Below are 23,010 nucleotides of genomic sequence, written 5' to 3' on the forward strand. Positions count from 1 at the left end.
ATCTACAACATTTAAAACAATATTGAGGAAAATTATAGGATAGCCAGTGACAACTCTACATTAAATTGGAAATTTTGGAATCTAGTTATCAGATTGCAGTTTCCAACAAATTTCAACATATTGTCAAAAGATCAATAAGGCTATAAAACATTGAAGCAAAATCATTAATTGACGTTTTCCAAATGCAACATAAAGGCCTATTCTGAGACGGGATTTCCCTTCAAATATAAGAAATTAAAATATGAATACAATGAACAGTAGGTGGAAAATATCAATGTGAAAATTCATATTCTTTTCATTAATTCTTTGATTCAAAAACATTTTGTCAGCAATGAAACTGTGGAAAAATGTGTCAAAGGATTTGTCTTATAATTATTAAGACAATATAACAGAAACTTGAGCATTAAATAATGAAGTTCTAAGCTCGAAGTAATGAAAAATAAATTTGAGAGATTCAATTAAATTTGAAAATATCCTGGTACTAATCCAAGAGTAATTTTGAAACGAGTGAACAAGTCTTGTATAACAGTGTTGAAAACAAAGATTTTTATATTTTAGCATCTTCTGTGAAGAAGAATGAAATTTATGTTGAAATGTTTTGCTCAAATATACGTTGTTTGAAGCTATATATTTTTTTACATTTTGATTTCGAAATTTGTCCTTTCAAAGGAATTTGCCATAAGACAATCGAAAAGTAGAGCTGTATGGACTTGCAAATCATAATGTCAAGTCCATCAGATAGAACCTATGGATTCTTATCTAATCTCTCAACTCTCAACTATGAGTAACTAAAACTTTTCTAGAGCTTTCATCTAAATTCACATGCGACAAATTGTCACAAACTGTTTTCCAAACTTTTGTAATATAGATCTATGAAACTCGAAAATGTTCTACAATTTCTGAAACCAAGCCTACTGATCAATCTCCTGAGATTTTCTAGATTTCAAAATCTTGTCTAGTCTATCCTCTGACTGTAAAAGTGCTAAAGCTTTTCCAATTCACCACAAAACGTTTCAAAATTCCTGAATAAAATGAGAACCCTCAATATGATTAAGAGAAGATATCCCTGAAATTCCATTTGAATGATAGAATACCTATGGAAGGAATCATTTATATTCATCTGTGATAACATCAGATTATTGAATATTTTATCGTGTTGTTGAATGTCTAAAAAGTTTATTAATACTGCTTGTTTTTAAAATTTAGAGAAAATTTGAAAACCGCTTTTCACTTTTATGGAAACTTTGTCTTTTAACAGTAAACACTAGTACGTACCGTATCAATTTTCAACACTAAAATGGCAACTAAATTAAATTATTTTGTTGTTTCCATATAAAACTGCAAGTAAGTAGTCGGGTTGCAAGGAAGTCTGTTAGACTAGACGCTACTACCATTAGATCACCATAAGCTATTGCTCTTATTAGGCTTCAATTATTATGCTTTAAGAAAAAAAATGAACTTTTTAAACATTCTAGAGTACATCAATAAATAAATTCAAGCTATAAATTTCCAAAAAGAAAAGTTGTGAAAAATCATTCACATTCTACAATATTATTTCAAAAATGACTGACAGATAGCCAAGCCTTTGGCAAAATTATTCCTAGTTTCTTCTATTAGTTTCTGTCTAAAATCAGGCTGGCTAATGCCTATTTGAAAAATTATTTCGAGTTCCTGTAAAATATAGCTGTCTGCACACAATAGGGGCTACACATACCAGCTATTCTTGAAAAAAAATCAGGACTTTCCAAGTTTCATACAGGTCTCCCACCTACTTGCAGTTTGTTATGGAAACATTGCATTTCTTGTAAAAAACATATCAGTTGGAAAACTAAAAATATTTTCAACCGTGCCAAATTAAACAAGTTCTCCAGGAAATCTTTCAAACTTCAACTTGTAAATTTATACCTTTCTTTGTCTATTCTGTATAAAAACTACCTACTGTTTACTATTCTCAAACTTTGCTTCAATACTTTTTCTAAATTTCAAGTTTCTGAGTGATTTAGTCTTCATACTTCAAACGTTTTTAAGGATTATTTTTCACCTAGAAACCTTGATAGGATCGTTCTTACAGTATCTTAACAAAATCTTACTTAAAATCAAAGATTCCAAAGGCTTTATTGCAGAAATCTTCCATTTCTATCAAGGATGCTCCTCATGAGAAACTAAAAACTAAATAAATATTGGTGATGGTTTCTTGATCCATTCCGACCTGCGATGTATTAACACACGTTTTTCTATGTATTTCACACGACATGCAGTCGAATAACAGTCACTATTTGCCTGCATGTCGTGTGGAACACATAGAAAAAGTGTGTGAATAAATTATTTATTTCTTAAATAAATAATTATTTCTTATTAAATAATTATTAATTGTTTATTTATTATTTATTATTTATTATTTATTATCTATTTATTATTCAAATTATAAATTATTTCCATTAGCCTTGTGTTAATGAAGGCTAAATCACTTAATTCTATATCTTACTTTCTTTTTCTCACTTACTACAATTTCCATTACAAATATTACATATAATATACAGTATATAAATTTCTTCTCGATAGTGTTAATACACCTAAGTAAACATATTGTAATCATACAAAAGTATATATTTTTCAATAAGTGTCATTGAATCTAAGTGTGCATGTTTGTTTGTAAATTGTTGAAGCATTTGCGAGAAGTGAATCTATATTTTTTTGAACAAGAAATTATTATGTATGTGCCCCTTGAACCAATGAGGGAATTACAATGGTGATCGAAACCTTGTACATTTATTGGTATTTTATAAGTACGGTAATGTATTTAATTAATTGATAGTAATAACGTGATTGTATGTAAATGTATGAACGTGAAAAATCCAACCGAATTCATTGATATCACTAAATAGAAAACTTGCAAAAATATTTATAAAATGTACCATTTTTGGTTTGACAACTTTCCTCATTGAACTACATCATCCAGCATTCAAGTAATCTACAATCTCATTTAGTACCTACATTTAATTCAATTCAATTCAATTTTTATACTCCATCAAATGGTGATATCAATGAATTCTATCCAATTCATTTGTGGTGAAAAATTGTAATCGATAAATAATATTATGATCATCCAAGATGGATTGATATAATTATATATTATTGTACAAATGTATTTATTGAAATAATAATTATAATATTTCATTTAATTGAAGTTGAATCATTTTTTATTCTCCAGCTTTTGAAGGGTGAACAAGCATCCAAATACTTATCTATAGAAATAATTTTTATAATATTTCAATTCCAATATTAAAGACAAGACTGAAGAAGATATTATAAATCCATGGTTCATCGGAATAATCAACCAGTCAAGGACAATAAAAGTTTATGTTAAAGTTGATGTTTAACCATTTGGATGGTTTCTCCAATTTCGCTGTGTTGAAAAGTTTTCTCTGAGAAATAATACTATGACATAATTTTGACAACTGCAGTAAGTCTTACTAGCTTACTCAACTCAATATTTTAGTCATTATTGAAATTGAGAATTATAAAATTTTTACATGTTATGGAAAGATAAAAATCTTATCATTTTAGTTTGATGAAGAGAGACAGTCGTTTCTATCTCAAATAATAGTCACTGAAAAAACATTCACTGTAAATATTCACCAAAGAAATGAAATCAATTTGAAAGGAAACTATGAATACCTTATTATAAAAATCTGGTGTGGCGCACTCACACAACTTTCCTGGCCGTTATGAAAATTGATCACCTGACGCTAGTGTTCCCGCGCATCTCAAGTCTACTATTCAAAGGTTTGAGCGAGCTGGTGACACGGCAATAACGCTGGAGACACACATGAGGTCTGCTATCTCTTCATAGTGAATGATTCAATAGAATAAATAATAATTTGCAATTGAATAATCACATTTTCTCGAATTTAAAGCTTATTTTCAATTTTAGGTGAAAATGTTACTGAACATTAATTGTAGAGATTTTCATGCTCAATCTACTCCACTTGATTTTTTTCGTTTCAATTGTATCTGAAGCCTGATAATTGGGAATCTATGTGCATTGATGGGGCGAAGCTACTGAAATTTTTACAGATATAGGACTTGTGGCAGTTGATAGAGCTTATCGATGACTATTTTAGGTATGAATTTGATCAAAATCGTTGGAGCCGTTTTCGAGAAAATTGCAAAAAACCCTGTTTTTGACAACATTTTCGCCAATTTTAGCCGCCATTTTGAATTGCATCAGATCGAAATTGTTCGTGTCGGATCCTTATAGTGAAAGGACCTTAAGTTCCAAATTTCAAGTCATTCCGTTAATTGGGAGATGAGATATCGTGTACACAGACGCACATACACTCATACACACACACACACACACACACACACACACACACACACACACACACACACACACACACACACACACACATACAGACCAATACCCAAAACCAGTTTTTTGGACTCAGGGGACCTTGAAACGTATAGAAATTTAGAAATTGGAGTACCTTAATTTTTTTCGGATAGCAATACTTTCCTTACCTATGGTAATAGGGCAAGGAAAGTAAAAAAGTCACTACAGTGTAGAGAAACACTATACTGGAATATTGGTTGTTTTCTATGACATAAAAGTAACAAACTGACATGGCTTTTTGAAAATTTTCGCGCAACAAAAGTTACAAATCACGCCACATGCTGTTGTTGGCGCTAGTGTTTACACTCAAACAAATCCATTCTTGTAGGAGCGGCGATGTCGCACAGCATGTTGATAAATAAAACAGTTGAGCTCTACAGCTGAAGTGGTCGATACGTTACATCTTGTTGGGTTGATCGGTTGTAATAGAAACTATTCGCACAAAAGCATCACATACATTGATCTAGTTTAAATTTAAATTATATTGTGATGTTTGATAGTTTTGAACAATTAAACAAGAACGTTTTTGAACATTTAATTGTTTACAGTTGAATACCGTATGTCAAATACAGTTGAATCACGGAATAAACATAAGTAGTGCTTCTTTCCTCTGTAGTTGAATTCAGTTGGATACAACGTTCTTCGATTTTTAACTGTTTTCATCGCAACTGAATATGTCGAATATTAATTTCAAATACTGTTGAATTCAGTTGAATATGTCTGATACTCGCTATTACGGTAAAGCATTCATCAAAGAATTCATAGCACTTTATAAGAAACATACCTGCTTGTGGAAATACTCATCGAAAGAATACACCAACAGGCAATTGAAAGACTTAGCTGTAATAGAATTGACGGAAAAATTGAGGGAAGTAGAAAAGAATGCCACGAGAGAAATGGCGTTGAAAAAATTGAATGCTCTGAGAACGTCTTTTCGGAGAGAGTACAAAAAAGTTGAAGAATCAAAGCGGTCAGGATCAGGTGATATCTATGAACCAAGGTTATGGTACTATGATTTGCTATTGTTTATTGATGATCAGGACATTCAGGATACCGCGTCTTCAGTTGATGATCTGGGAGTGGAAGATGGATTCAATATTTTGGAAGAAGGATCTGGATACTTGATGAAGGTGAGAAAAAATAAATGTTGCACTAAAATTTTCACTTTACATTAATAAAGTAAGGATAAATTTTCAATAAGATCCATATAAATATTGTTCCTTTGTTTAACGCGTTCAAACTTATTATGAGCGCTCAAACTTGAAAAAAGTTTGAGTTCGAGTTCGTCGAGTTCAAAGCCAAATTTCAAACAGTTTGAACGCTCATAAAATGTTCAAAAATGTCAAACAAATTATATGAATCTCATTAAAATTTTCTTTCTCTCTCCAACTTTTAATATTCTTTCCGAAGAATGGACATTGATATGTCCAAAGCTCCGCCAATTTATGTAGATGCATAACAATATAATTATTATCTAACAAATTGCTTTTTCATATCATATACAGTTCAATAATTATTTTCTTAGTCTATATTATGTAAATTCATCTATAATTTTGCTGTATTGTAAGCTATTCTATATAAGTGCATAAGCCAGTATATATTGTAATCTACATAAATAAAATACTCATCAATTGTAATCTATATAAATAAAGTACTCAATCAATCAATCAACTTTAGGGTTAAGTGTAAGAGAGGGCCGACTGCGCCCTAACTTCGCCCTCCTAGGTCAAAAATAAAGGCCGTCATTCAATTCAATTCAACTAAATCTTGAGAATTAAATTTTGAGTGATGGTTTTCTAGGTATCGACGTTTTTCAAAAGTATTGAAAAACCGATGTAGCTTGAAAAGTTGGAGTCGATATAAGAAAATTTTATTGGATATTTTTCTTGCAAATTCCATGTAGAAACTACCGTATGGTCTTCAGCTGTTATACCTTTCGTGGGGCACTCTGTATATTTTTTTGCCTCTTGAGTGCAAGGCCCGCAAACGAATGTGGGGATCATAGAAGTCACTACAGTAATAGAATCAACCATGACTTGGAAATAGAGTTCATAGTGACTTGGTATGGTTGTGTCACAGAAGAAGAAAACCAAAAGTAGAGGTGTTCTCTACTATACTCTGTGGTTGGGCTCTCTAGTGAGTAGTTGTACGGCAAGTTCCAATTTTGGCTGGTAGATAGCGTATGCGTTCTCTTCTCAAAACAGTGGCTGAAGAACTGAATAGTAACATAGAGAAAGGATATTAAGCGTAAGATATTCGTTTGTCTCTGATAGTAATCACAGTGTTTGTCAGTAATAATATTATACTGCAGTATTTGACTTCAAGTACAGTTGTTCTGTGAACAGTAGACCTCACGCAGTATTCTCATCCACAAGTACCTGATTGAAACTATAGACCTTATGGAAATACAGCAATAGACTGGCTTCTCCACACATCTGTGTAATCACTTGTCAGCTGATTTATGATGAATGATTCTCTAGTCTGATTTTTATACTCTTATATTGGCGTATGAAGGAGGCCCCTTTTCCCTTTAATATTATCCTTGAAATGCAAAATTTTCAAAAACCTTGTATATAAGTCGACGCGCAATTAAAAAAGGAACATACTTTCAAATCTCATGAAAATCTATTACCGCGTTTTGCCGTAAATGCGCAACATATAAACATTTAAACATTAAGAGAAATGCCAAACCGTCGACTTGAATCTTAGACCTCACTTCGCTCGGTCAATCATATTTCTGATTTTTAACTAATTTTCTGGATACATAAGAGAAGTCCAGGACCAATTTTTTCAATTCCCTTGTGCTTAGGAAACCTTGTATTTCTGGTTCATTTTCCAGTTTTCAACTTTTTCTGCCAAATTCAGCCATCGGACAGAAAAATTCACTCTCACATTCCATTTAGATAAAAAAATTCTAATAGAATGAGATTACTGGGAGCACTCTATCTCTATCTTCAGTGATTACTGAGTTTTTATTTTTTTTAATTAATAAAATTTCAAGAAAAATCAATTTTTGATCAATTTTAGTTTTTAATCAACAATATCTTCCGATCGTTAGCATTCTAATAATCAATTCAAAATCCCTCTAGGCGTAATTCTGTGCTCCACAACCTGAAACCGGGTAGACCGCTCTATCTCATATAGATTTCCAGGAACATCTCTCACATGATAATAATGCTCCTTGTATTTCGGAAAAACGCTAATTTCTAGCTGTAGCCATCATCAACTAACTTCATTGTCCTCAAATTGAGATTCGCAAATGATAAAGGTTTCTAAGGTCATGTTCTATCAGAATCGCCCGTTGGATGCACTAAATTTCAGTATTATACCTAGTGGAGAGGCGTGCATGGGGACACCTCAATAATCAAAATTATTTTAAACTTTTGACCTCGCACTACATCTTATTCTTCTCAGCTCGTCCACCAGGCGCTTAAAATTATGTATCATAAATCAAATTTGTTGGAGAAATAGAAAATTTAATCTTGAGCTTATTCCAACTCAAAAAACTCATATATCCATGCACAAAAAATGTCCAAAGAAAATCACTCTTGATTCGAAGCGCGAAGCGCAGAGGAGCGCACTCCTCATCCTAGCGGGGGTGCAGGAGGCGAAGTCCCCTGCCGAGCGCGAAGCGCGAGCTTTAAAAAAGTATATATTTATATAAGTGATCAACTCGCTCTTTACCGTAGAGTATAGAATGCTATACATTCTATACTATACTCTATACATTAAATTCTATACTCTCTGCTCATCACAGAGCGGTCACCCCTCCAACAGCAGTTCCGGAACGTGATTCAATTCAAAAATAAAACTATTTTTAGTACAACAATACAGAAAAAAGCTAGGCTTCAACTGGTATTTTCTATGCAAGTATGAGATACTTTATAGAATTCACGAATAACACATACATTTATTTATTTATTTCGCCATTTTAAAAAAACAAACACAAATAAAGAGCAAATCAAATATGATGAACAATGAATTTAAACAAAATACAAGTGTTAACTTAAAAATAAGAAATAATAATACAAAATCATAAATATCTCTTTTTTTATTATTTATGAAATTCATATATTATAAATCCTTTTATTTATATATTCACACATATACTTTCATCTTCTCTTTCAAGTCCGAATGAGTTTGTATGAACTAACTGTTTGTATGTCATTTTTGCTGTAATATCTTTTCTATGTATCTCACATTTAGACCTATGAGAAAGCTTGCTATGTTTGTAGGCTACTTGTTTTGACTGATTGTACTCTTGTATTTCACAAATTCTTATTTGGATGGATGTGCCCTAGTTTGAAAATCAACCTTTCATTCCATATCTACTAGGTAAATCCTAAATACTCTGGAACCCTCATACAAAAGCCGATATTGGAAATATTTCGAGTGGCCCATTCCATTTTCTCATCAAATTAAATTGTGGATAAGGTATTGAGATTAATGGAAATCTCAGGAAAATTCTCTCAAATAAAGTATCAGTATGAAGAGCAGTCTTTCCAAATATAATACTTTGCCAACAATATTGAACACTCACTCCAAATCCAATAGTTTCTAGTATAAAGGTTTCTATAATTTATTTCAATAGGACTGTTTAAAGGTTTAATTACATAGTATTACAATTTTAATTCTGTTCTAAACACGACTAGTTCCGGCCAGATTTGTATTTTTTACCAATCAGTAATTTGAAAAAAAAACTAGTTAAAAATATTATAGGAACTAAAATATTGAACGTTTGCAGGAATCGTGGAATATACAGGAATATTTTTCACAGGAATCGTGAAAACACCTTCACACAATTCCTAGTAAAATAGCTACCGGTATTTCAAAAGGTAATAATATAATAAAAAGTAAAAATAGCTCATTTGATACTGTATCTATTTCAAGCTTATTCAAGGAAAATCACAGGCACAATTTTCGTGACAGTGAAAAATTCCCTCCATTGCAATCAGGCACTATTGATTTTGAAACTTGCCGCGTTGTGCAAGTTACGACTTTTGCCACATGCATCTTGTTAGCGCCACATGTCGCAGGGAGTAGTGGCGTCACTTGTGATTGCAGCATGTTACCAGTCTGATTCTATAGCTCGAGCAGTGAAAACGTTAATTCTCGTGTTTTGTTATTGTGGTACCAATTTGTTAGGTTAGAAAATGTGTATCAAAAACAAAAAATTAAGATCGTCTCTTAGGTTGTAATAGATTCAATCATAAGGAAGATACCGTTTTCAACATTTCCACATGAAAATTTTTCAATTTCAACATTCAAATAATGATGTTTACTAATATTCTTCTTCAATTCCACCAAATTTGTCAACAAATAATGATGTTTAGAAATACTTTTCTTCAAAAAAGTTGACATGTTTTTCTGTAGAGAACAAGTTAAATGTTGCTGTGATTTCTAAGAAATTGGCAAAAAATTGCCGAAATTTGTTGAAATCTCAGTTGACAACTCTGGTTGTAAACTTTAGTGTTACCAATTTAATTTGGGCTTACTCGTTTATCAAAAACTGAAAAAACAATCATCATTTTTTGTCTATGATTCAATTGGAGAGATTCTATCTATGAATCTATGGAGGGATTCTTTTCTTTCACTCTGTCAGTAGTCTTCAAAATACCATCAATGGGAGACATTTAATCAATTCTGATTGTTTGAAGTGTATACTGTACCACAGTGTTTACCATATTGAACAGAATCAGTAGTAAGTTGCAGGAAACTCGAATTCAAAATTCAAAATGTTTCTTGAACAAAAATATAGATGGTATTGACAAAGTCATCAGGTCTTGAGCTCGAATTCAAAATGTTTCTTGAACAAAATAGATGTTATTGACAGGTGTTAAGCTACCTACTCGCGTAGTATAAACATAGGATTCAGGATTTTAGGATAAATTTTTGTGGATATCCTCGCTATGAGTGTGTCAGGTGACTCCCGTTATTACGGCCGAACATTTATCAAAGAACTGATTGAACTCTACAGAAGTCACCCTTGTCTATGGAAAGTCAGCTGCAAAGAGTTGTATCTCAACCGTAAGCTAAAGAAAATAGCTTATGCCGAGTTGATCGAGAAAATGAAGGAAGTTGAGAAAGATGCTAACAAAGAGATGGTTTGCAAGAAGTTGCACGGGTTAAGGTCCTCGTTTCGGCGGGAGTACAGAAAAGTGGAGGATTCGAAGCGGCTTGGAAATGGAGACCTCTACGAAACGCGTCTCTGGTACTTTGATCTGATGATGTTCATCGCGGATCAGGATCACGTCAACACATCCCTGGACTGCGATTATTCTCAGAACAATGAGGAAGCAGGAGGAGGGGAAGAGGACGATTTCGAGTACAAGATGGACGGTGATGATAGTGCGTCAATGTACATGAAGGTAGGCGATACGATATTGTTCCCAAATCAAATTTATCTAATCAGTTTTTCAAATTAATTCAAATGAAAAAGACTAAGAAATTGTCATGAAACAACAGATTTATTTAAATCTGTGTTTTTGACAATTTCTTAGTCTTTTTCATTCAATATCAATTACCACAATATCAACTTCTCAACTACACAAAAAGACAAATTAAATTGTTTGAATAGTTCAAATACGTTAAGCGATTATCCCAAAACAGTTTTTCAAATAGAGTTGTTTGAATAGATTAATAAGAACAATATGAAAACTTGTAGTACACTTTATTATATTTGAAATATTACAATGACTAGTTTTTTCAACTTGAAAATGACCTAAGTTATGGTCGACTATAGTCATTGTAATATTTTAAATGATAAAGGGTACTGCAAGTTTTCATATTGTTCTTATTAATTTGAAAAAAGTAGCCCATTCAAGTGAAGTGTTTTTGTTTGAATAATTTTATTAACTTGAGCTTCAGCTGCGTTTACACCAAAGTTATTAACAGAATGTTATTCTATTTTAAGAATGTTAATAACTTAATCCTTATAGATTCTATTAGATTGAACATAACCATAGCCACCTCTAATACAAGGCCCCGGCCTACGATATTGCAACGTCGCAGTGTAGGCCTAGAATCTAATACATGATTGGTGAAAAAGATTCAAAAAAATACCAGCTGATCTTTTTCACCAATCATGTTATAGATTCTAGGCCTACGCTGCGACGTTGAAATATCGTAAGCCGGGGCCTTGTATTAGAGGTGGCTATGACATAACTTATCATACACATGATGTGCATATCGATGGCTTAGAAGTGAAACCTCGTAAGTCGTAATTTTCCTCAATTGTGATATGGATGTGTTAATTTGTAGAAAAATCAGCTGCTTCGAACTAGATTAACCTCGTAAATCAGAAAAATTATTTAGTCTGAAAAATAAGCAATCTAAAAATACCTCGTATGTGAGGTATCAAGAAGGCACTGCAAATGAATGGAGTAACCTCGTAAGTAACAGAGATCCTGTATGAATCTAATGGTGCAGTCTGTGTCTTGATGTAGCTGTCTGGTTTTCGTTACATTTCTAGCCTATTCAATCAGGTAAGTGTTATGAGTGAAGCATTATTGATAACTGTATTAGTCGTTTTGATAGGAAAGTATTGTAACCCTAGCCTAAGATGATTATTTCAACAGCAAAAAACAAACTCAAACCTCAATACAACTTACAAGGTTTCACTTTTCAGTAGTGTTAACTTACAAGGTTTCACTTTCCAGTAGTGTAAACCTCAACAAAGGGTTTTTTTTCAGAAAATATGGATCCTCTTGAAACCAGCCAACAGAATCTGATGGGTGTAGACCTGGATGATGATGGATGGATCGATGATTGGATGAGTGATCTACATAATTGCCCTTCTGCTCAAATAGAATTAACTGAGAATGGAACTTCAAGAGCATCTTTAATTCCACACAATTGCAGCTCAAGCCCACACAAAACTTGTGAAAACGTCACTGAGGAAACATGCATAAGAGAAGATGAAACTGCCTATTATAAAATTGTTGACAGTGAAGATAATCTCATCATGGATGCTACTACTTTTCTGCCAGTCAATCCTGAAATAGAAGCTGACAGACCTTCAAGAACAGCTTCAACCCCAACAATGACTACTTGTACAAGTAATTTAGATGAAGAAAACAGTCGTGATTGTAACTTTTTGGAATCTTGTAGTTCTATTGAAATTGAACACAGTTACAGTTCAAGTCCAAACAAAACTTGTAAAAATAATAACATCGACATCATGGAAGAGATTATGAAAGAGCCTGGAACTGGAAATTGCCAAATTGTGATTAATAAAAATGTCAATGTAACTTTGTACTGAAAATATTGTCTAATAATAATAATGATTGACAAACTTTATATTTTCATACATTTTTATCACCATAGCTATAAGTTAATAACAACCCGATGTATTAATATTGCAGCTTCATGTACTTAATCTGTTTATAGATAGATTTCGAATAAAAATTTTGAGATCCAATAAAATTGTGCTTCATTATTATAAATAGTACCATTTACATTATTCTATAATGGTCAACAACAATGTTTTAAGTTGAATTGTGATTCCTTGTAACTAAAGCCAGATGAAAAGTGAAAACTTGTAAGACCTCGTAAGTCGTCATTTTCAAGATGTGTTACCTCGTAAGTCATCTAGATAATATATACACCCACAAAATCAATATCAAACATTATAACTTAATACTGTGATGAGCTTATGTAAGTTTAAAATGAAAATATAAACGTTCAATCAATAAATGCATTTTTAAAACGTTTTTTTCATTTCCTGAAAAATTTACTTTTGCTGGCTTACGAGGTTTCACTTCTAAGCCATCGATATGTGTTTTTCAAGTTCCGTTCAATCTAATAGAATCTATAAGGACGGAAAAATTAACATTTTGTTAATAACTTTGGAGTAAACACAGCTTAAGTTTCAAACAACACGAATTCCAGTTCTATAAATAGAAATATTATTGTTAATAGCCAGGCATTCAATCGCATTTTCAGTAAAGCTGATAGTCAGCTGATTTCCAGTGCATAATTTCAGATGTTGGAAGTATGAAGAAATTTATCTTATTGCAACAATAACAATTATTCCTATTTATATTTTTTTAAGAAAAATGACTTTTCTCCTGAATTTAGTTTTAGAATAGTTTCTTTCCTTAGCTATGAGCCAATGAAGGAAGTTGAACAAGGAGAGTAGCTAGTCTTGAAGAAATAGTATTTAATTTGAATATTAAATAGAATTGGTTTTTTGTCAACCTACAGTAGGAATCAGCTGACAAACAGCTTTTTGATCTACTGAATACGAGATGAGCTGGTGACATTGATTATGAATGCTAGATGTAGATGTGAATCATATTGAAGCAACTGGATGTTTTTTTGTTCGACCAGCAAATCTGTTCTTTAATCTAAAGATTGTCCAGTGATTTAAGTTGATCAGGATTCGAGATGAACAAGGTAAAGTTGGGTCAGGAAGTTAAGGCTGATTTTTTGTAGTCTTTGGCCCGGTTGCACAACAGCCAATTAAATTTTAACCTTGTTTAATTTCACGAGAACCAATCAGAGAAGACGGTTTCTCTGATTGGTTCTCGTGGAATTAATCACGGTTGAAATTTAACCGGCTTTTGTGCAACCGGCACTCATACTTGTCACAACCAAACGTTGTGATACAAAGAAAAGTCAACCGCACGTAAATAGTCCGATGAAAGTCTACATGCAACGTTGCCAAAATAAGAGTTGATTAATGTTGTTTACTGCTGATTATAAATGATAAATAATACTTTTATAATACACCTAACGAAAGTCAACGTACAGGGTTGAGACGGGATTCATCTGGGACTATTTTCTTGCGGTTGATTATGGTTCTCGTTGTATTACGTTTTGTATCACAACGTTTTGTGTAATCATTTACACACCCACACATCGATATTTAAACGTTCAATTTCCGGCCGTCCTTATAAATTCTATTAGATTAAACATAACATAATGATGTGTATACACACACATCATGTGTTTTCAAAGCTCTGTTCAATCAGGTAGAATTTATAAGGATGGCTAAAATTTAAGCGTCCAAGAATCGATATGTGCTTTAGTTTGAAATTCTTATTACATAATTATATTGATCATTCAAGGAAAAACGATCATCATCAAAAACTGTACTATTCAGTACGAAACTCAATACTGTTAGACATGCACTAAAAATCAACTTATCATCTATCAATAAAAATACTACTTCCATTGAACTTCATTCAAATCTGCCTGTAGGGAAATGGAAAATCTATAAATAATCCAATAATAATAATTTATAATCTAATTCTTGCCTAGTTCCAAACTTCCCTCTATCCCTTTGCAAGGACTTATCCATTCACTCTCTCACTCTTTTACATATTTTTCTCTCTCCCACTAATACCCTGAAAGGGTCGGACATTTACGCCAGAGGAGAAGCAAAAGCAGGAATCATTTAATTGATAACAGCCGTAATCCTGGTGAGAATGGTATGCAGTGTGGTTGCCAGTGGTTTATGCTAATGGCCCAGCACACTTGCAATGGAAAGCTGTGGTATTTCCAGAACCTCGAAATTGGGGACACTAATAAATACATACCGTCTTATCCACATGTGTGCAACACCTCTTGCAGCTTGCTTGCAACTTGCCTCTTGGTTGCAACTGGAATACGGTGCAAGATTTTAAATAAGGAGGTCTGTTAACTAAGGAGGCAAGTTTCAACTTTCAACTTGCCTCTTGGTTGCAACTGGAAGACGGTGGAAGATTTGCAAGATGGAAGTCGAGTCTGCAACTTGCAGCTTGTCTCTTGGTTGCAACTGGGAGACAGTGCAAGATTTGAAAGATGGAAGACGAGTCTGCAACATGCAGCTTGCCTCTTGTCCTTTCCCTTGCCTCGTGCTGCAAGCTGCAAGTAAACTTTCTCACTTGCAACTTTTGTGCCTTAAGCTGTATGGGATATTGGACGGTAGGCCAAGTCGAGTCTGCAACTTGCAGCTTGTCTCTTGGTTGCAACTGGGAGACAGTGCAAGATTTGAAAGATGGAAGACGAGTCTGCAACATGCAACTTGCCTCTTGTCCTTTCCCTTGCCTTGTGCTGCAAGCTGCAAGTAAACCTTCTCACTTGCAACTTTTGTGCCTTGAGCTATATGGGATTTGGACCACTCTGAGAAGCATGTAGCCAGTTAGAAGGATTTGGTGTTTACTCCTAATGTACAACAAGGTGTATTGGACGGTAGGCCTAGCAATTAATTACAACCCTCATGTTGCAAGCATCTAATGTTGCATTTGAAATAGCTCTTACTTGTTGAATTGGATTAGAAGTTCAAATAAGTTTCAAATCAAATACATTTTCTGGAAAAGCTCATGTTAAATTACATTTGAAGTTTAAATGAGTTTCAAATACTGGGTGCGGCAGGAAGGGTGGATGTTTTTAGAACAGATAGTATTCTGATTTGGGTAGTCAGATTGGGCCAGCTGAAGTGAACATGTGTTCGGTAGATCATACCATTTTTTCTAGTCATTCGGCATCACGGATTCGTGGAATGTGCAACATCGTGTGTTTACTTACGACAGTTTTGTCCGTAATAATGAGAGTATCATTACAGTTCAGCGCGAGTTTCGTCGTCATTTCAATCTTGCGATAAATGAAAATGTACCCACTCGTAACACCATTTTACGTTGGGTAAAATCATTTCGTTCAGTAGGAACAGTAATGAATAAACAACCACCTGGGGCTCATCGCACTGTACGCACTCCACAAAATGTGGAAAGAGTTCGGCAAGCCTCCGTAGTCCTAATCGATCTGCTAGGAGACATTCTTCTGAACTGAACATCAGTGATCGGTCAGTAAGGCGTATTTTACATAAAGATCTAGGATTTCATCCCTACAAAATGGCCATGGTTCAACAATTGAATCCTGGCGATTATGTAAAGCGGCTGAATTTTGCTCGAGAAATGGAGGTCATATTTGACCAAAATGAAAACATCATTTTGTTTACGACAGATGAAGCACATTTTCATTCGAATGGTACCGTTAATCAACAGAACTATCGTTATTGGTCAGATGAAAATCCAAAATTAATGCATGAGAGACCATTACACAGTCCCAAGGTGACAGTTTGGTGTGCTGTGAGCAGTATATTTGTTATTGGTCTATACTTTATGAAGACGACAACGGGACCACTGTAACTGTAACCTCAGAACACTATGGACAGATGTTCACTGAATTCTTCCTTCCTGAATTAAGAAGGAAACGTATTCCTATCCGGCAAGTATGGTTTCAGCAGGACGGGGCGACAGCTCACACAGCAAGAAATTCAATGGAAGCAATTCGGGCTGTTTTTCGTTTTCGCATCATTTCTCGGTTTGGTGACATTGATTGGCCTCCTCGTTCTCCAGACCTGTCCATGTGCTACTTCTTCTTGTGGGGTTTCCTGAAGTCACGTGTTTACCAGCATAAACCACGTACACTTCAAGAACTAAAGAAAGCAATTCGTGAGGAAGTCGAACAAATTGGCAGGGCAATGTTAGAAAGAGTACAATCCACTTCCGAGAGCGGCTTGTAAAGTGCATTGCTGAAAACAGCCGTCACCTGTCACATATTGTTTTCAAACATTAATTTTCTAAAATTGTAAAATAATGTGAATATTGTTCTGTAAATAAATGTTTTTTTTATGCATAGGTAACGACATATTACTTTTTTGAAAACCGTTCATCCTTTCTGCCGCACCTTGTACAAGACATTAAAATAAAGAAAGTCCCTTGAATAATTTTTAGATAATAGTCAAACAAAATTATTGTTGTGATATTCATTGTCAATTAGTCAAATATGACAATATTAGAAGAAGAAGCAGATATTCAATTAGTCAGTCTGAATACATCGGGAAGTATTTAGGTTATTTTGCCCGGTTTCTCCTTTCATATCATTTATGATAATACGTTTGTATAGTTGTTGAATGAATAAACAATTTTATAAGCTTAGATAGCCTAAGCTATAATTTGGATTAGTTGGAGGAGATAAGTTTTGGCCAAAAAGAGAGACAACTACTGGGAGAGTGATTGAGTAACGGACGAATAGAGAAAGATAGTGACGGTATGACAAAATAGAGAGGAAATAGAAAGAGAGGAGAGCAAGATTAGTGATTTTTAGAGTGAGACAGCAACAGCACACGTGTCAAAACCCAGTGACCTAGTTTCAGGCTTGACCTACAATCGCCTTGGCGCGAAACCAGCTCGAGCTGTTGGTTCTGCTAGAAATAACAGTCAAATTCATTTTTTGTTCAAATTTCAAGCTAATTTGCCGGCTGTTTTCTTTTCCCAGAAATAGCAGTTGATACATTTTTTGGTTTGAATTCCGAGTTTCATGTCTACCCAGGATAAACTTTACACTTAACTTAATATGTTCACATTTTTTGAAAACGTTATAAACTTACTATATAACTTGAACTTCACATTTTTCCAACGTTTACATTCATAGTAATTTTGGTTTTAATTGGAATCATATTAGCTTAGATTACTGGAAATATTTGAACAGGATTAATCGCCTTGTAGCTAGTCTAGTAAATACAATATTTATTTATTTCATTTATTACATTCCTTAATCACAACATCAAATTAATGATTGGGAGAGAATCAACAGGATAATCTCAAAACTGTTCCTCTCCCTAATTTTGATAAAAATAGTCCAAATGAGGTTATGAAAACACTTTTATAAAGATCACAAAAATTTACAGTCCAAATATACATTATACTAAAAATTTTTTATCTCGGTTGATCAGAAAGATGAAACATATTATTATTACACTTGAAAATGCATTAATAAATTGAAAAATATTAAAAAACTTGATAAATTTGAAGCCAGAAAAATCACAAAAGCATTCACTATCAGCATATGATCGTACTAAATTAAAAAATTAACATATTTTGTATATTACTAACATTTTTTATTTCCAAAGATAATGTATTCAATACAGCAATCACATATAATTAATCACAATTAATTAATTAATATTTTTGATATAATTAATCACAGAGAGATAAAGATTGATACCAGATTAATTTTATTACATGAATATGAAAATGCACGAAGAAAAATTAACATATTTTGTATATCACTCGAGTCATCCTATGCTAGAGTATATTACTAATTCGGAAATTGATATTTTTAATTGAAATTTCTTCAAAATAAGATACACTTTGTTGCATTTTAACTTATTCATTGGCCTCATGAGATGGAATTGGATTAATACATTATTATATTAGCATGAGATCAACTTCAATCTTAAATCTGAGAATGGTAATATACTGTATTATGTGTCTCAAGCTCAGCACATACAATAATATAATTTTTCAAAATTTTCTCTTACTTGATAAATCTGCCCTACAGTAAATGATTTGAACAAACTCTTTTGATCCTAAAGGAGCTGATAACTCATTTTTGGAAAGCATTTTCTAACAGTCTCGAACAACATAATATAGTTGAAGACTTTAAAAAAAATTATTCTGTCGTAGATTGTCCAAATACAGGATCAATACTGAGCAATCAACTCAAAAAACTCAATTGAAATTTTATCAAAATTTGAAAGGTTCTGAGACGTTCATCTCAAGAACTGATTTAATCAACTAAACAGCAATTGATAAGCTATTACCACAGAATTAATAATAGCATACATAGCATACTGAATTAATAAAACATACAATACATAATTATAGGAGTTTTCTCTGCTATTACATAATATAATAGAGAAAGGATAAGCGTAAGAGATAAACCTACTTGTTTGTCTCTGATAATATATTACCGTATCTTATCTAATAAGTAGTATTCCGATTAATCATTGGAATATTATCTAATTCCAAACGTTTAGAGACTTTCAGCTCGAGAGCTGATTTAATCAAATAAACTCTAACTAACCGTATCTTCAGTAGTTGGATCAATACCGTAATAATTATTGTAATGAATAAACTTGGAAAAAGACTTAACCTACAAAGTATTATCACATTTTGTTTAGAATTAGATAATATAGTAGTATTCCGATTAATCATTGAAATATTATCTAATTCCAAACGTTTAGAGACTTTCAGCTGATTTAATCAAATAAACTCTAACTAACCGTATCTTCAGTAGTTGGATCAATACCGTAATGATTAAACTTGGAAAAAGACAACCTACAAAGTATTATCACATTTTGTTTAGAGGAGCAAACGAGATCAATAATTGACCCGATAAGCATGTCTATTTGCAGCGTTTAAGAAGCAAAGTTTGTGTAGCCCAATTTAGTTGAAAATAGGGCGGCGCCCCCTGGCTTCCAATGTATTCTGGGTTGCTGGTGCGTTTCACTCTCAACTGTCAGTATTCCTCCTATACCACACAGCAACGTTTCCATTCTACCAATGCTGCCAATAATAAAGTGATTCTCGACATTGTGCGTTTCATTCATCACTGTCAGTCCCCCTCATATATCACATCAAGGCTTCCCAATTCAACCAATACTGACAATTTTAAAGTGAATCTCACCAGAGAGCCCAGGCTAGGCCTGGGAATCGCAAAAGAGTGGGGGGAGGGGAACCACTGCGAATGTAGGTCACCCGTTCTGCGCATGCGCGCTACTAAATTTATTATTACGTCGTCGTTTCTCTGCAGCGCGTTTCGTGTGTACACGTGGAATTGGGTGGAACCGAGCCAGCAGATTCACTTTAATCTGTCAGAAATGTTTGAATGGGTAGTGTTGATGTATCTAAGCAGGGAACGCTGACTGTGGTTTGGAGAGAGTCGCTCAGGAGCCCCTGGATTTTAGCTTGAGAGGCTCACTTCAAATAATCAATCAATTCATTTATTTCACAAACAGACATAATACAAAATAACAAAGAAAGATATGAAAATGTGAATGTTGATTACCGATTTTTGATGGTGTGATTGGTCATATTTTATCAAGTATTTGATCATTTGATGGTCAAATATGTGTCCAATGGAGAGAATTAGATCTATGATAAAAGTTGGTCAAATAGTTTTGACCAAAAATATTGGGCCTAATTATGGGGAAATTAGATAGAAACAGAAAAATGTAGGTAGTGGCTCTTTTTTGAAAGATAATATTTCAATTTTCAATGGTTTTGAACGTTGGTAACGCTATATTAGAACTTATTATAAGTTGATATTGAATAATATCAAGTATTTGATCATTTGATGGTCAAATATGTGTCCAATGGAGAATTAGGTCTATGATAAAAGTTGGTCAAATAGTTTTGACCAAAAATATTGGACCTAATTATGGGGAAATTAGATAGAAACACAAAAATGTAGGTAGTGGTTCATTTTTGAAAGATGATTGTATTCAAATTTTCAATGGTTTTGGAAGGTGGTAACGGTTTACTATAACGTATTATGAGTTGATATTGAATACAGTTTCTTGCAATAATAGAAAAAGTATTATTTCTCACAGAAAAAATTACATAATCGTATTTTTGATAAATATATCCAGTCACTGAACTTTAATATAAATGATACCGTACTGAGAACTTAGAAAGAGCTTCTTGCTAAGATCATCAGTGCAATTTATTGATTTATCGTAGGTCTACTTTCTTCTCATCGATTCTCAAATTTGTTTCATAAGAAATCTAGCAATTTTTGTATTGTAGAACAGGAACAAAAATATAGATGTCTATACTTGAAATACATCCAAATATTTCGAGCTACCGTACTGTAGCTTACATCAAATTTAGGATACCGTACTGAGAACTTGGAAAGAGCTTCTTTCTAAGAACATTATTGCAATTCAATGGTATATCATAGTTTCTCATCGATTCTCAATTTGTTTCAAAAGAAATCTAGCAATTGTTGAATCGTAGAACAGAAACAAAAATACAGATGTCTGCACTCGAAATACTTATAAATATTTCGTGCTACAATACATGCATTTAGGTGCCCATCCCCCCAATGGTCCATGTCGCAAAATTTCCCCCCAAAATTCTCAAAATTTGGTAATCATTTAGGTACTTAAAAACTGTATATTGAAAAATCCCCCCCATTTTCCCTAGTTTTTTTTTCCAAAAATCCCCCCCAAAATTCAGCCTCATGTCGCAACTTGCGACATCAAAACATGCTGTGGGCACCCCTGCATGCAATCCAAGAATTCGTTTATTCAATAAAATACTAATTCATAGGATAGTAGCATAGATGTAATAATAGGATAATATGCTATCTTTTCTCTATGATAGTAGTCTCATAATTATAAAATTACATTGTTACAAACATGAATCGTCTCTAAAATAATTCAACTACAATCTCACCCCAATTTTTTACTTTCCTTGCCCTATTACCATAGGTAAGGAAAGTATTGCTTTCCAAAAAAATTAAGGTACCCCAATTTCAAGTTTGCTATAAGTTTCAAGGTCCCCTGAGTCCAAAAACATTATTTTTTCATGTATTTTTGTTATTAATTTTTTACAAGAGTTTCAATAAATTGAATTTTCCTCCACCTACTGTCTAAAGTACTTATTTTACTCCCTGAAACATAATACTAAAGTGTCACTTTTTCGCCCTCGGTAGTAAAAAACAGAAAAACTCCCTAGGGAGTAAAAGTGACTCCATTTAAATAACATGGGAAGCATCTCTATTTTAAAAACTTACACTATAATAGGTTAGAAGGTCTAAGCACAGATGAGAAAGCATAAAGAGGTGTCTGTCATTGAGTCAACTAAATTCAATACCACAACCAGAAATTTGATCAACTCATGAAATATATGTTTGTATGATATTATATTCTTAATATAAGTAGACGATAAAAATTTATACAATTTTAAAAATATCTTATTCTATTCAAAATACCAGCCAACAAATATTTTTGATCTGCAATTCAAATCTGAACCGCGTGATCTGGAGTCAGCCATTTTTGGTAAACATCCAGCTGATTGTTACAACTTTAGCCGATAGATAGCGCAATCAGCAGTGCCAATCAGACGGCCGGTTTTAAAGTTTTAGATTTTAGGTTATGTTGTTAGGAAACATTGTCACCAATACGTAAGTTATTAGAATGATTTTATTTGCAGTTTCTATAAAAAAATGTAGATGGAGGAAAAATGTTGTGTACATCACGAGCGAAAAATACTTTTTCTCCCTCAGGAAAATTGCTGCCCTCGGCTTCGCCTCGGGCTTCAAACTTTTTCCCACGGGGAGAAAAAGTCGTACTTTTCACTCTAGATATACAAATAACTATTGATGTTATCATTTTAGTAGATACACTATTAACACTAGATGCTTTAAAGTCTCTCTCAGTAGTTACGGTATAGTAGCTCTGACAAGAGGATTTGTCTTTGTGGAAGGGGGAGTTTGATGTGGGCTATAGGGTGAGGGGGATTGAGTGTTGGAAGGGTGATGTAGGGGAAATGTACAGGGAGGGGAAATACGGGTCAATACAACAAGGGAGCGTCCTATTTCCCCCGATTAGGGGTAGAGGGGAAAGAGGTGAAATGAAAACCCCTGCGCAGGCTACAACTGTCGTGGAAAGTGGGGTGGGGGGGGAATTGTATAGTGGCTGCTATTTCTGTGGTGAGGGGTAAGCTAAGGCTTCCCAGCTACCGAAAACTGAACTAACTGAGTTCAATAATGTAGCATTCGTACTAAGACTAAGTTCCAGCTCAGTTTCCATCCAGTTTTTCATGGATTTGCAAGCGTGA

At 33.5% G+C, this 23,010-nt stretch overlaps 1 protein-coding gene across 1 annotated transcript in view; it reads left to right on the top strand.

The window, feature by feature from the left end:
- The first annotated feature begins 9,486 nt into the window (after positions 1–9,486).
- LOC120352074 overlaps positions 9,487–23,010 on the top strand; it is a 39,261-nt gene continuing 25,737 nt past the window's right edge. Inside the window, exon 1 of the mRNA XM_039431610.1 lies at positions 9,487–10,764. Within this exon, the coding sequence (XP_039287544.1) occupies positions 10,306–10,764 (459 nt within the window). The 5' untranslated portion in view covers positions 9,487–10,305. The remainder of the gene's footprint in view (positions 10,765–23,010) is intronic.

This window comes from Nilaparvata lugens, chromosome 6 (assembly GCF_014356525.2).
Source record: "Nilaparvata lugens isolate BPH chromosome 6, ASM1435652v1, whole genome shotgun sequence".
NCBI lineage: Eukaryota > Metazoa > Arthropoda > Insecta > Hemiptera > Delphacidae > Nilaparvata > Nilaparvata lugens.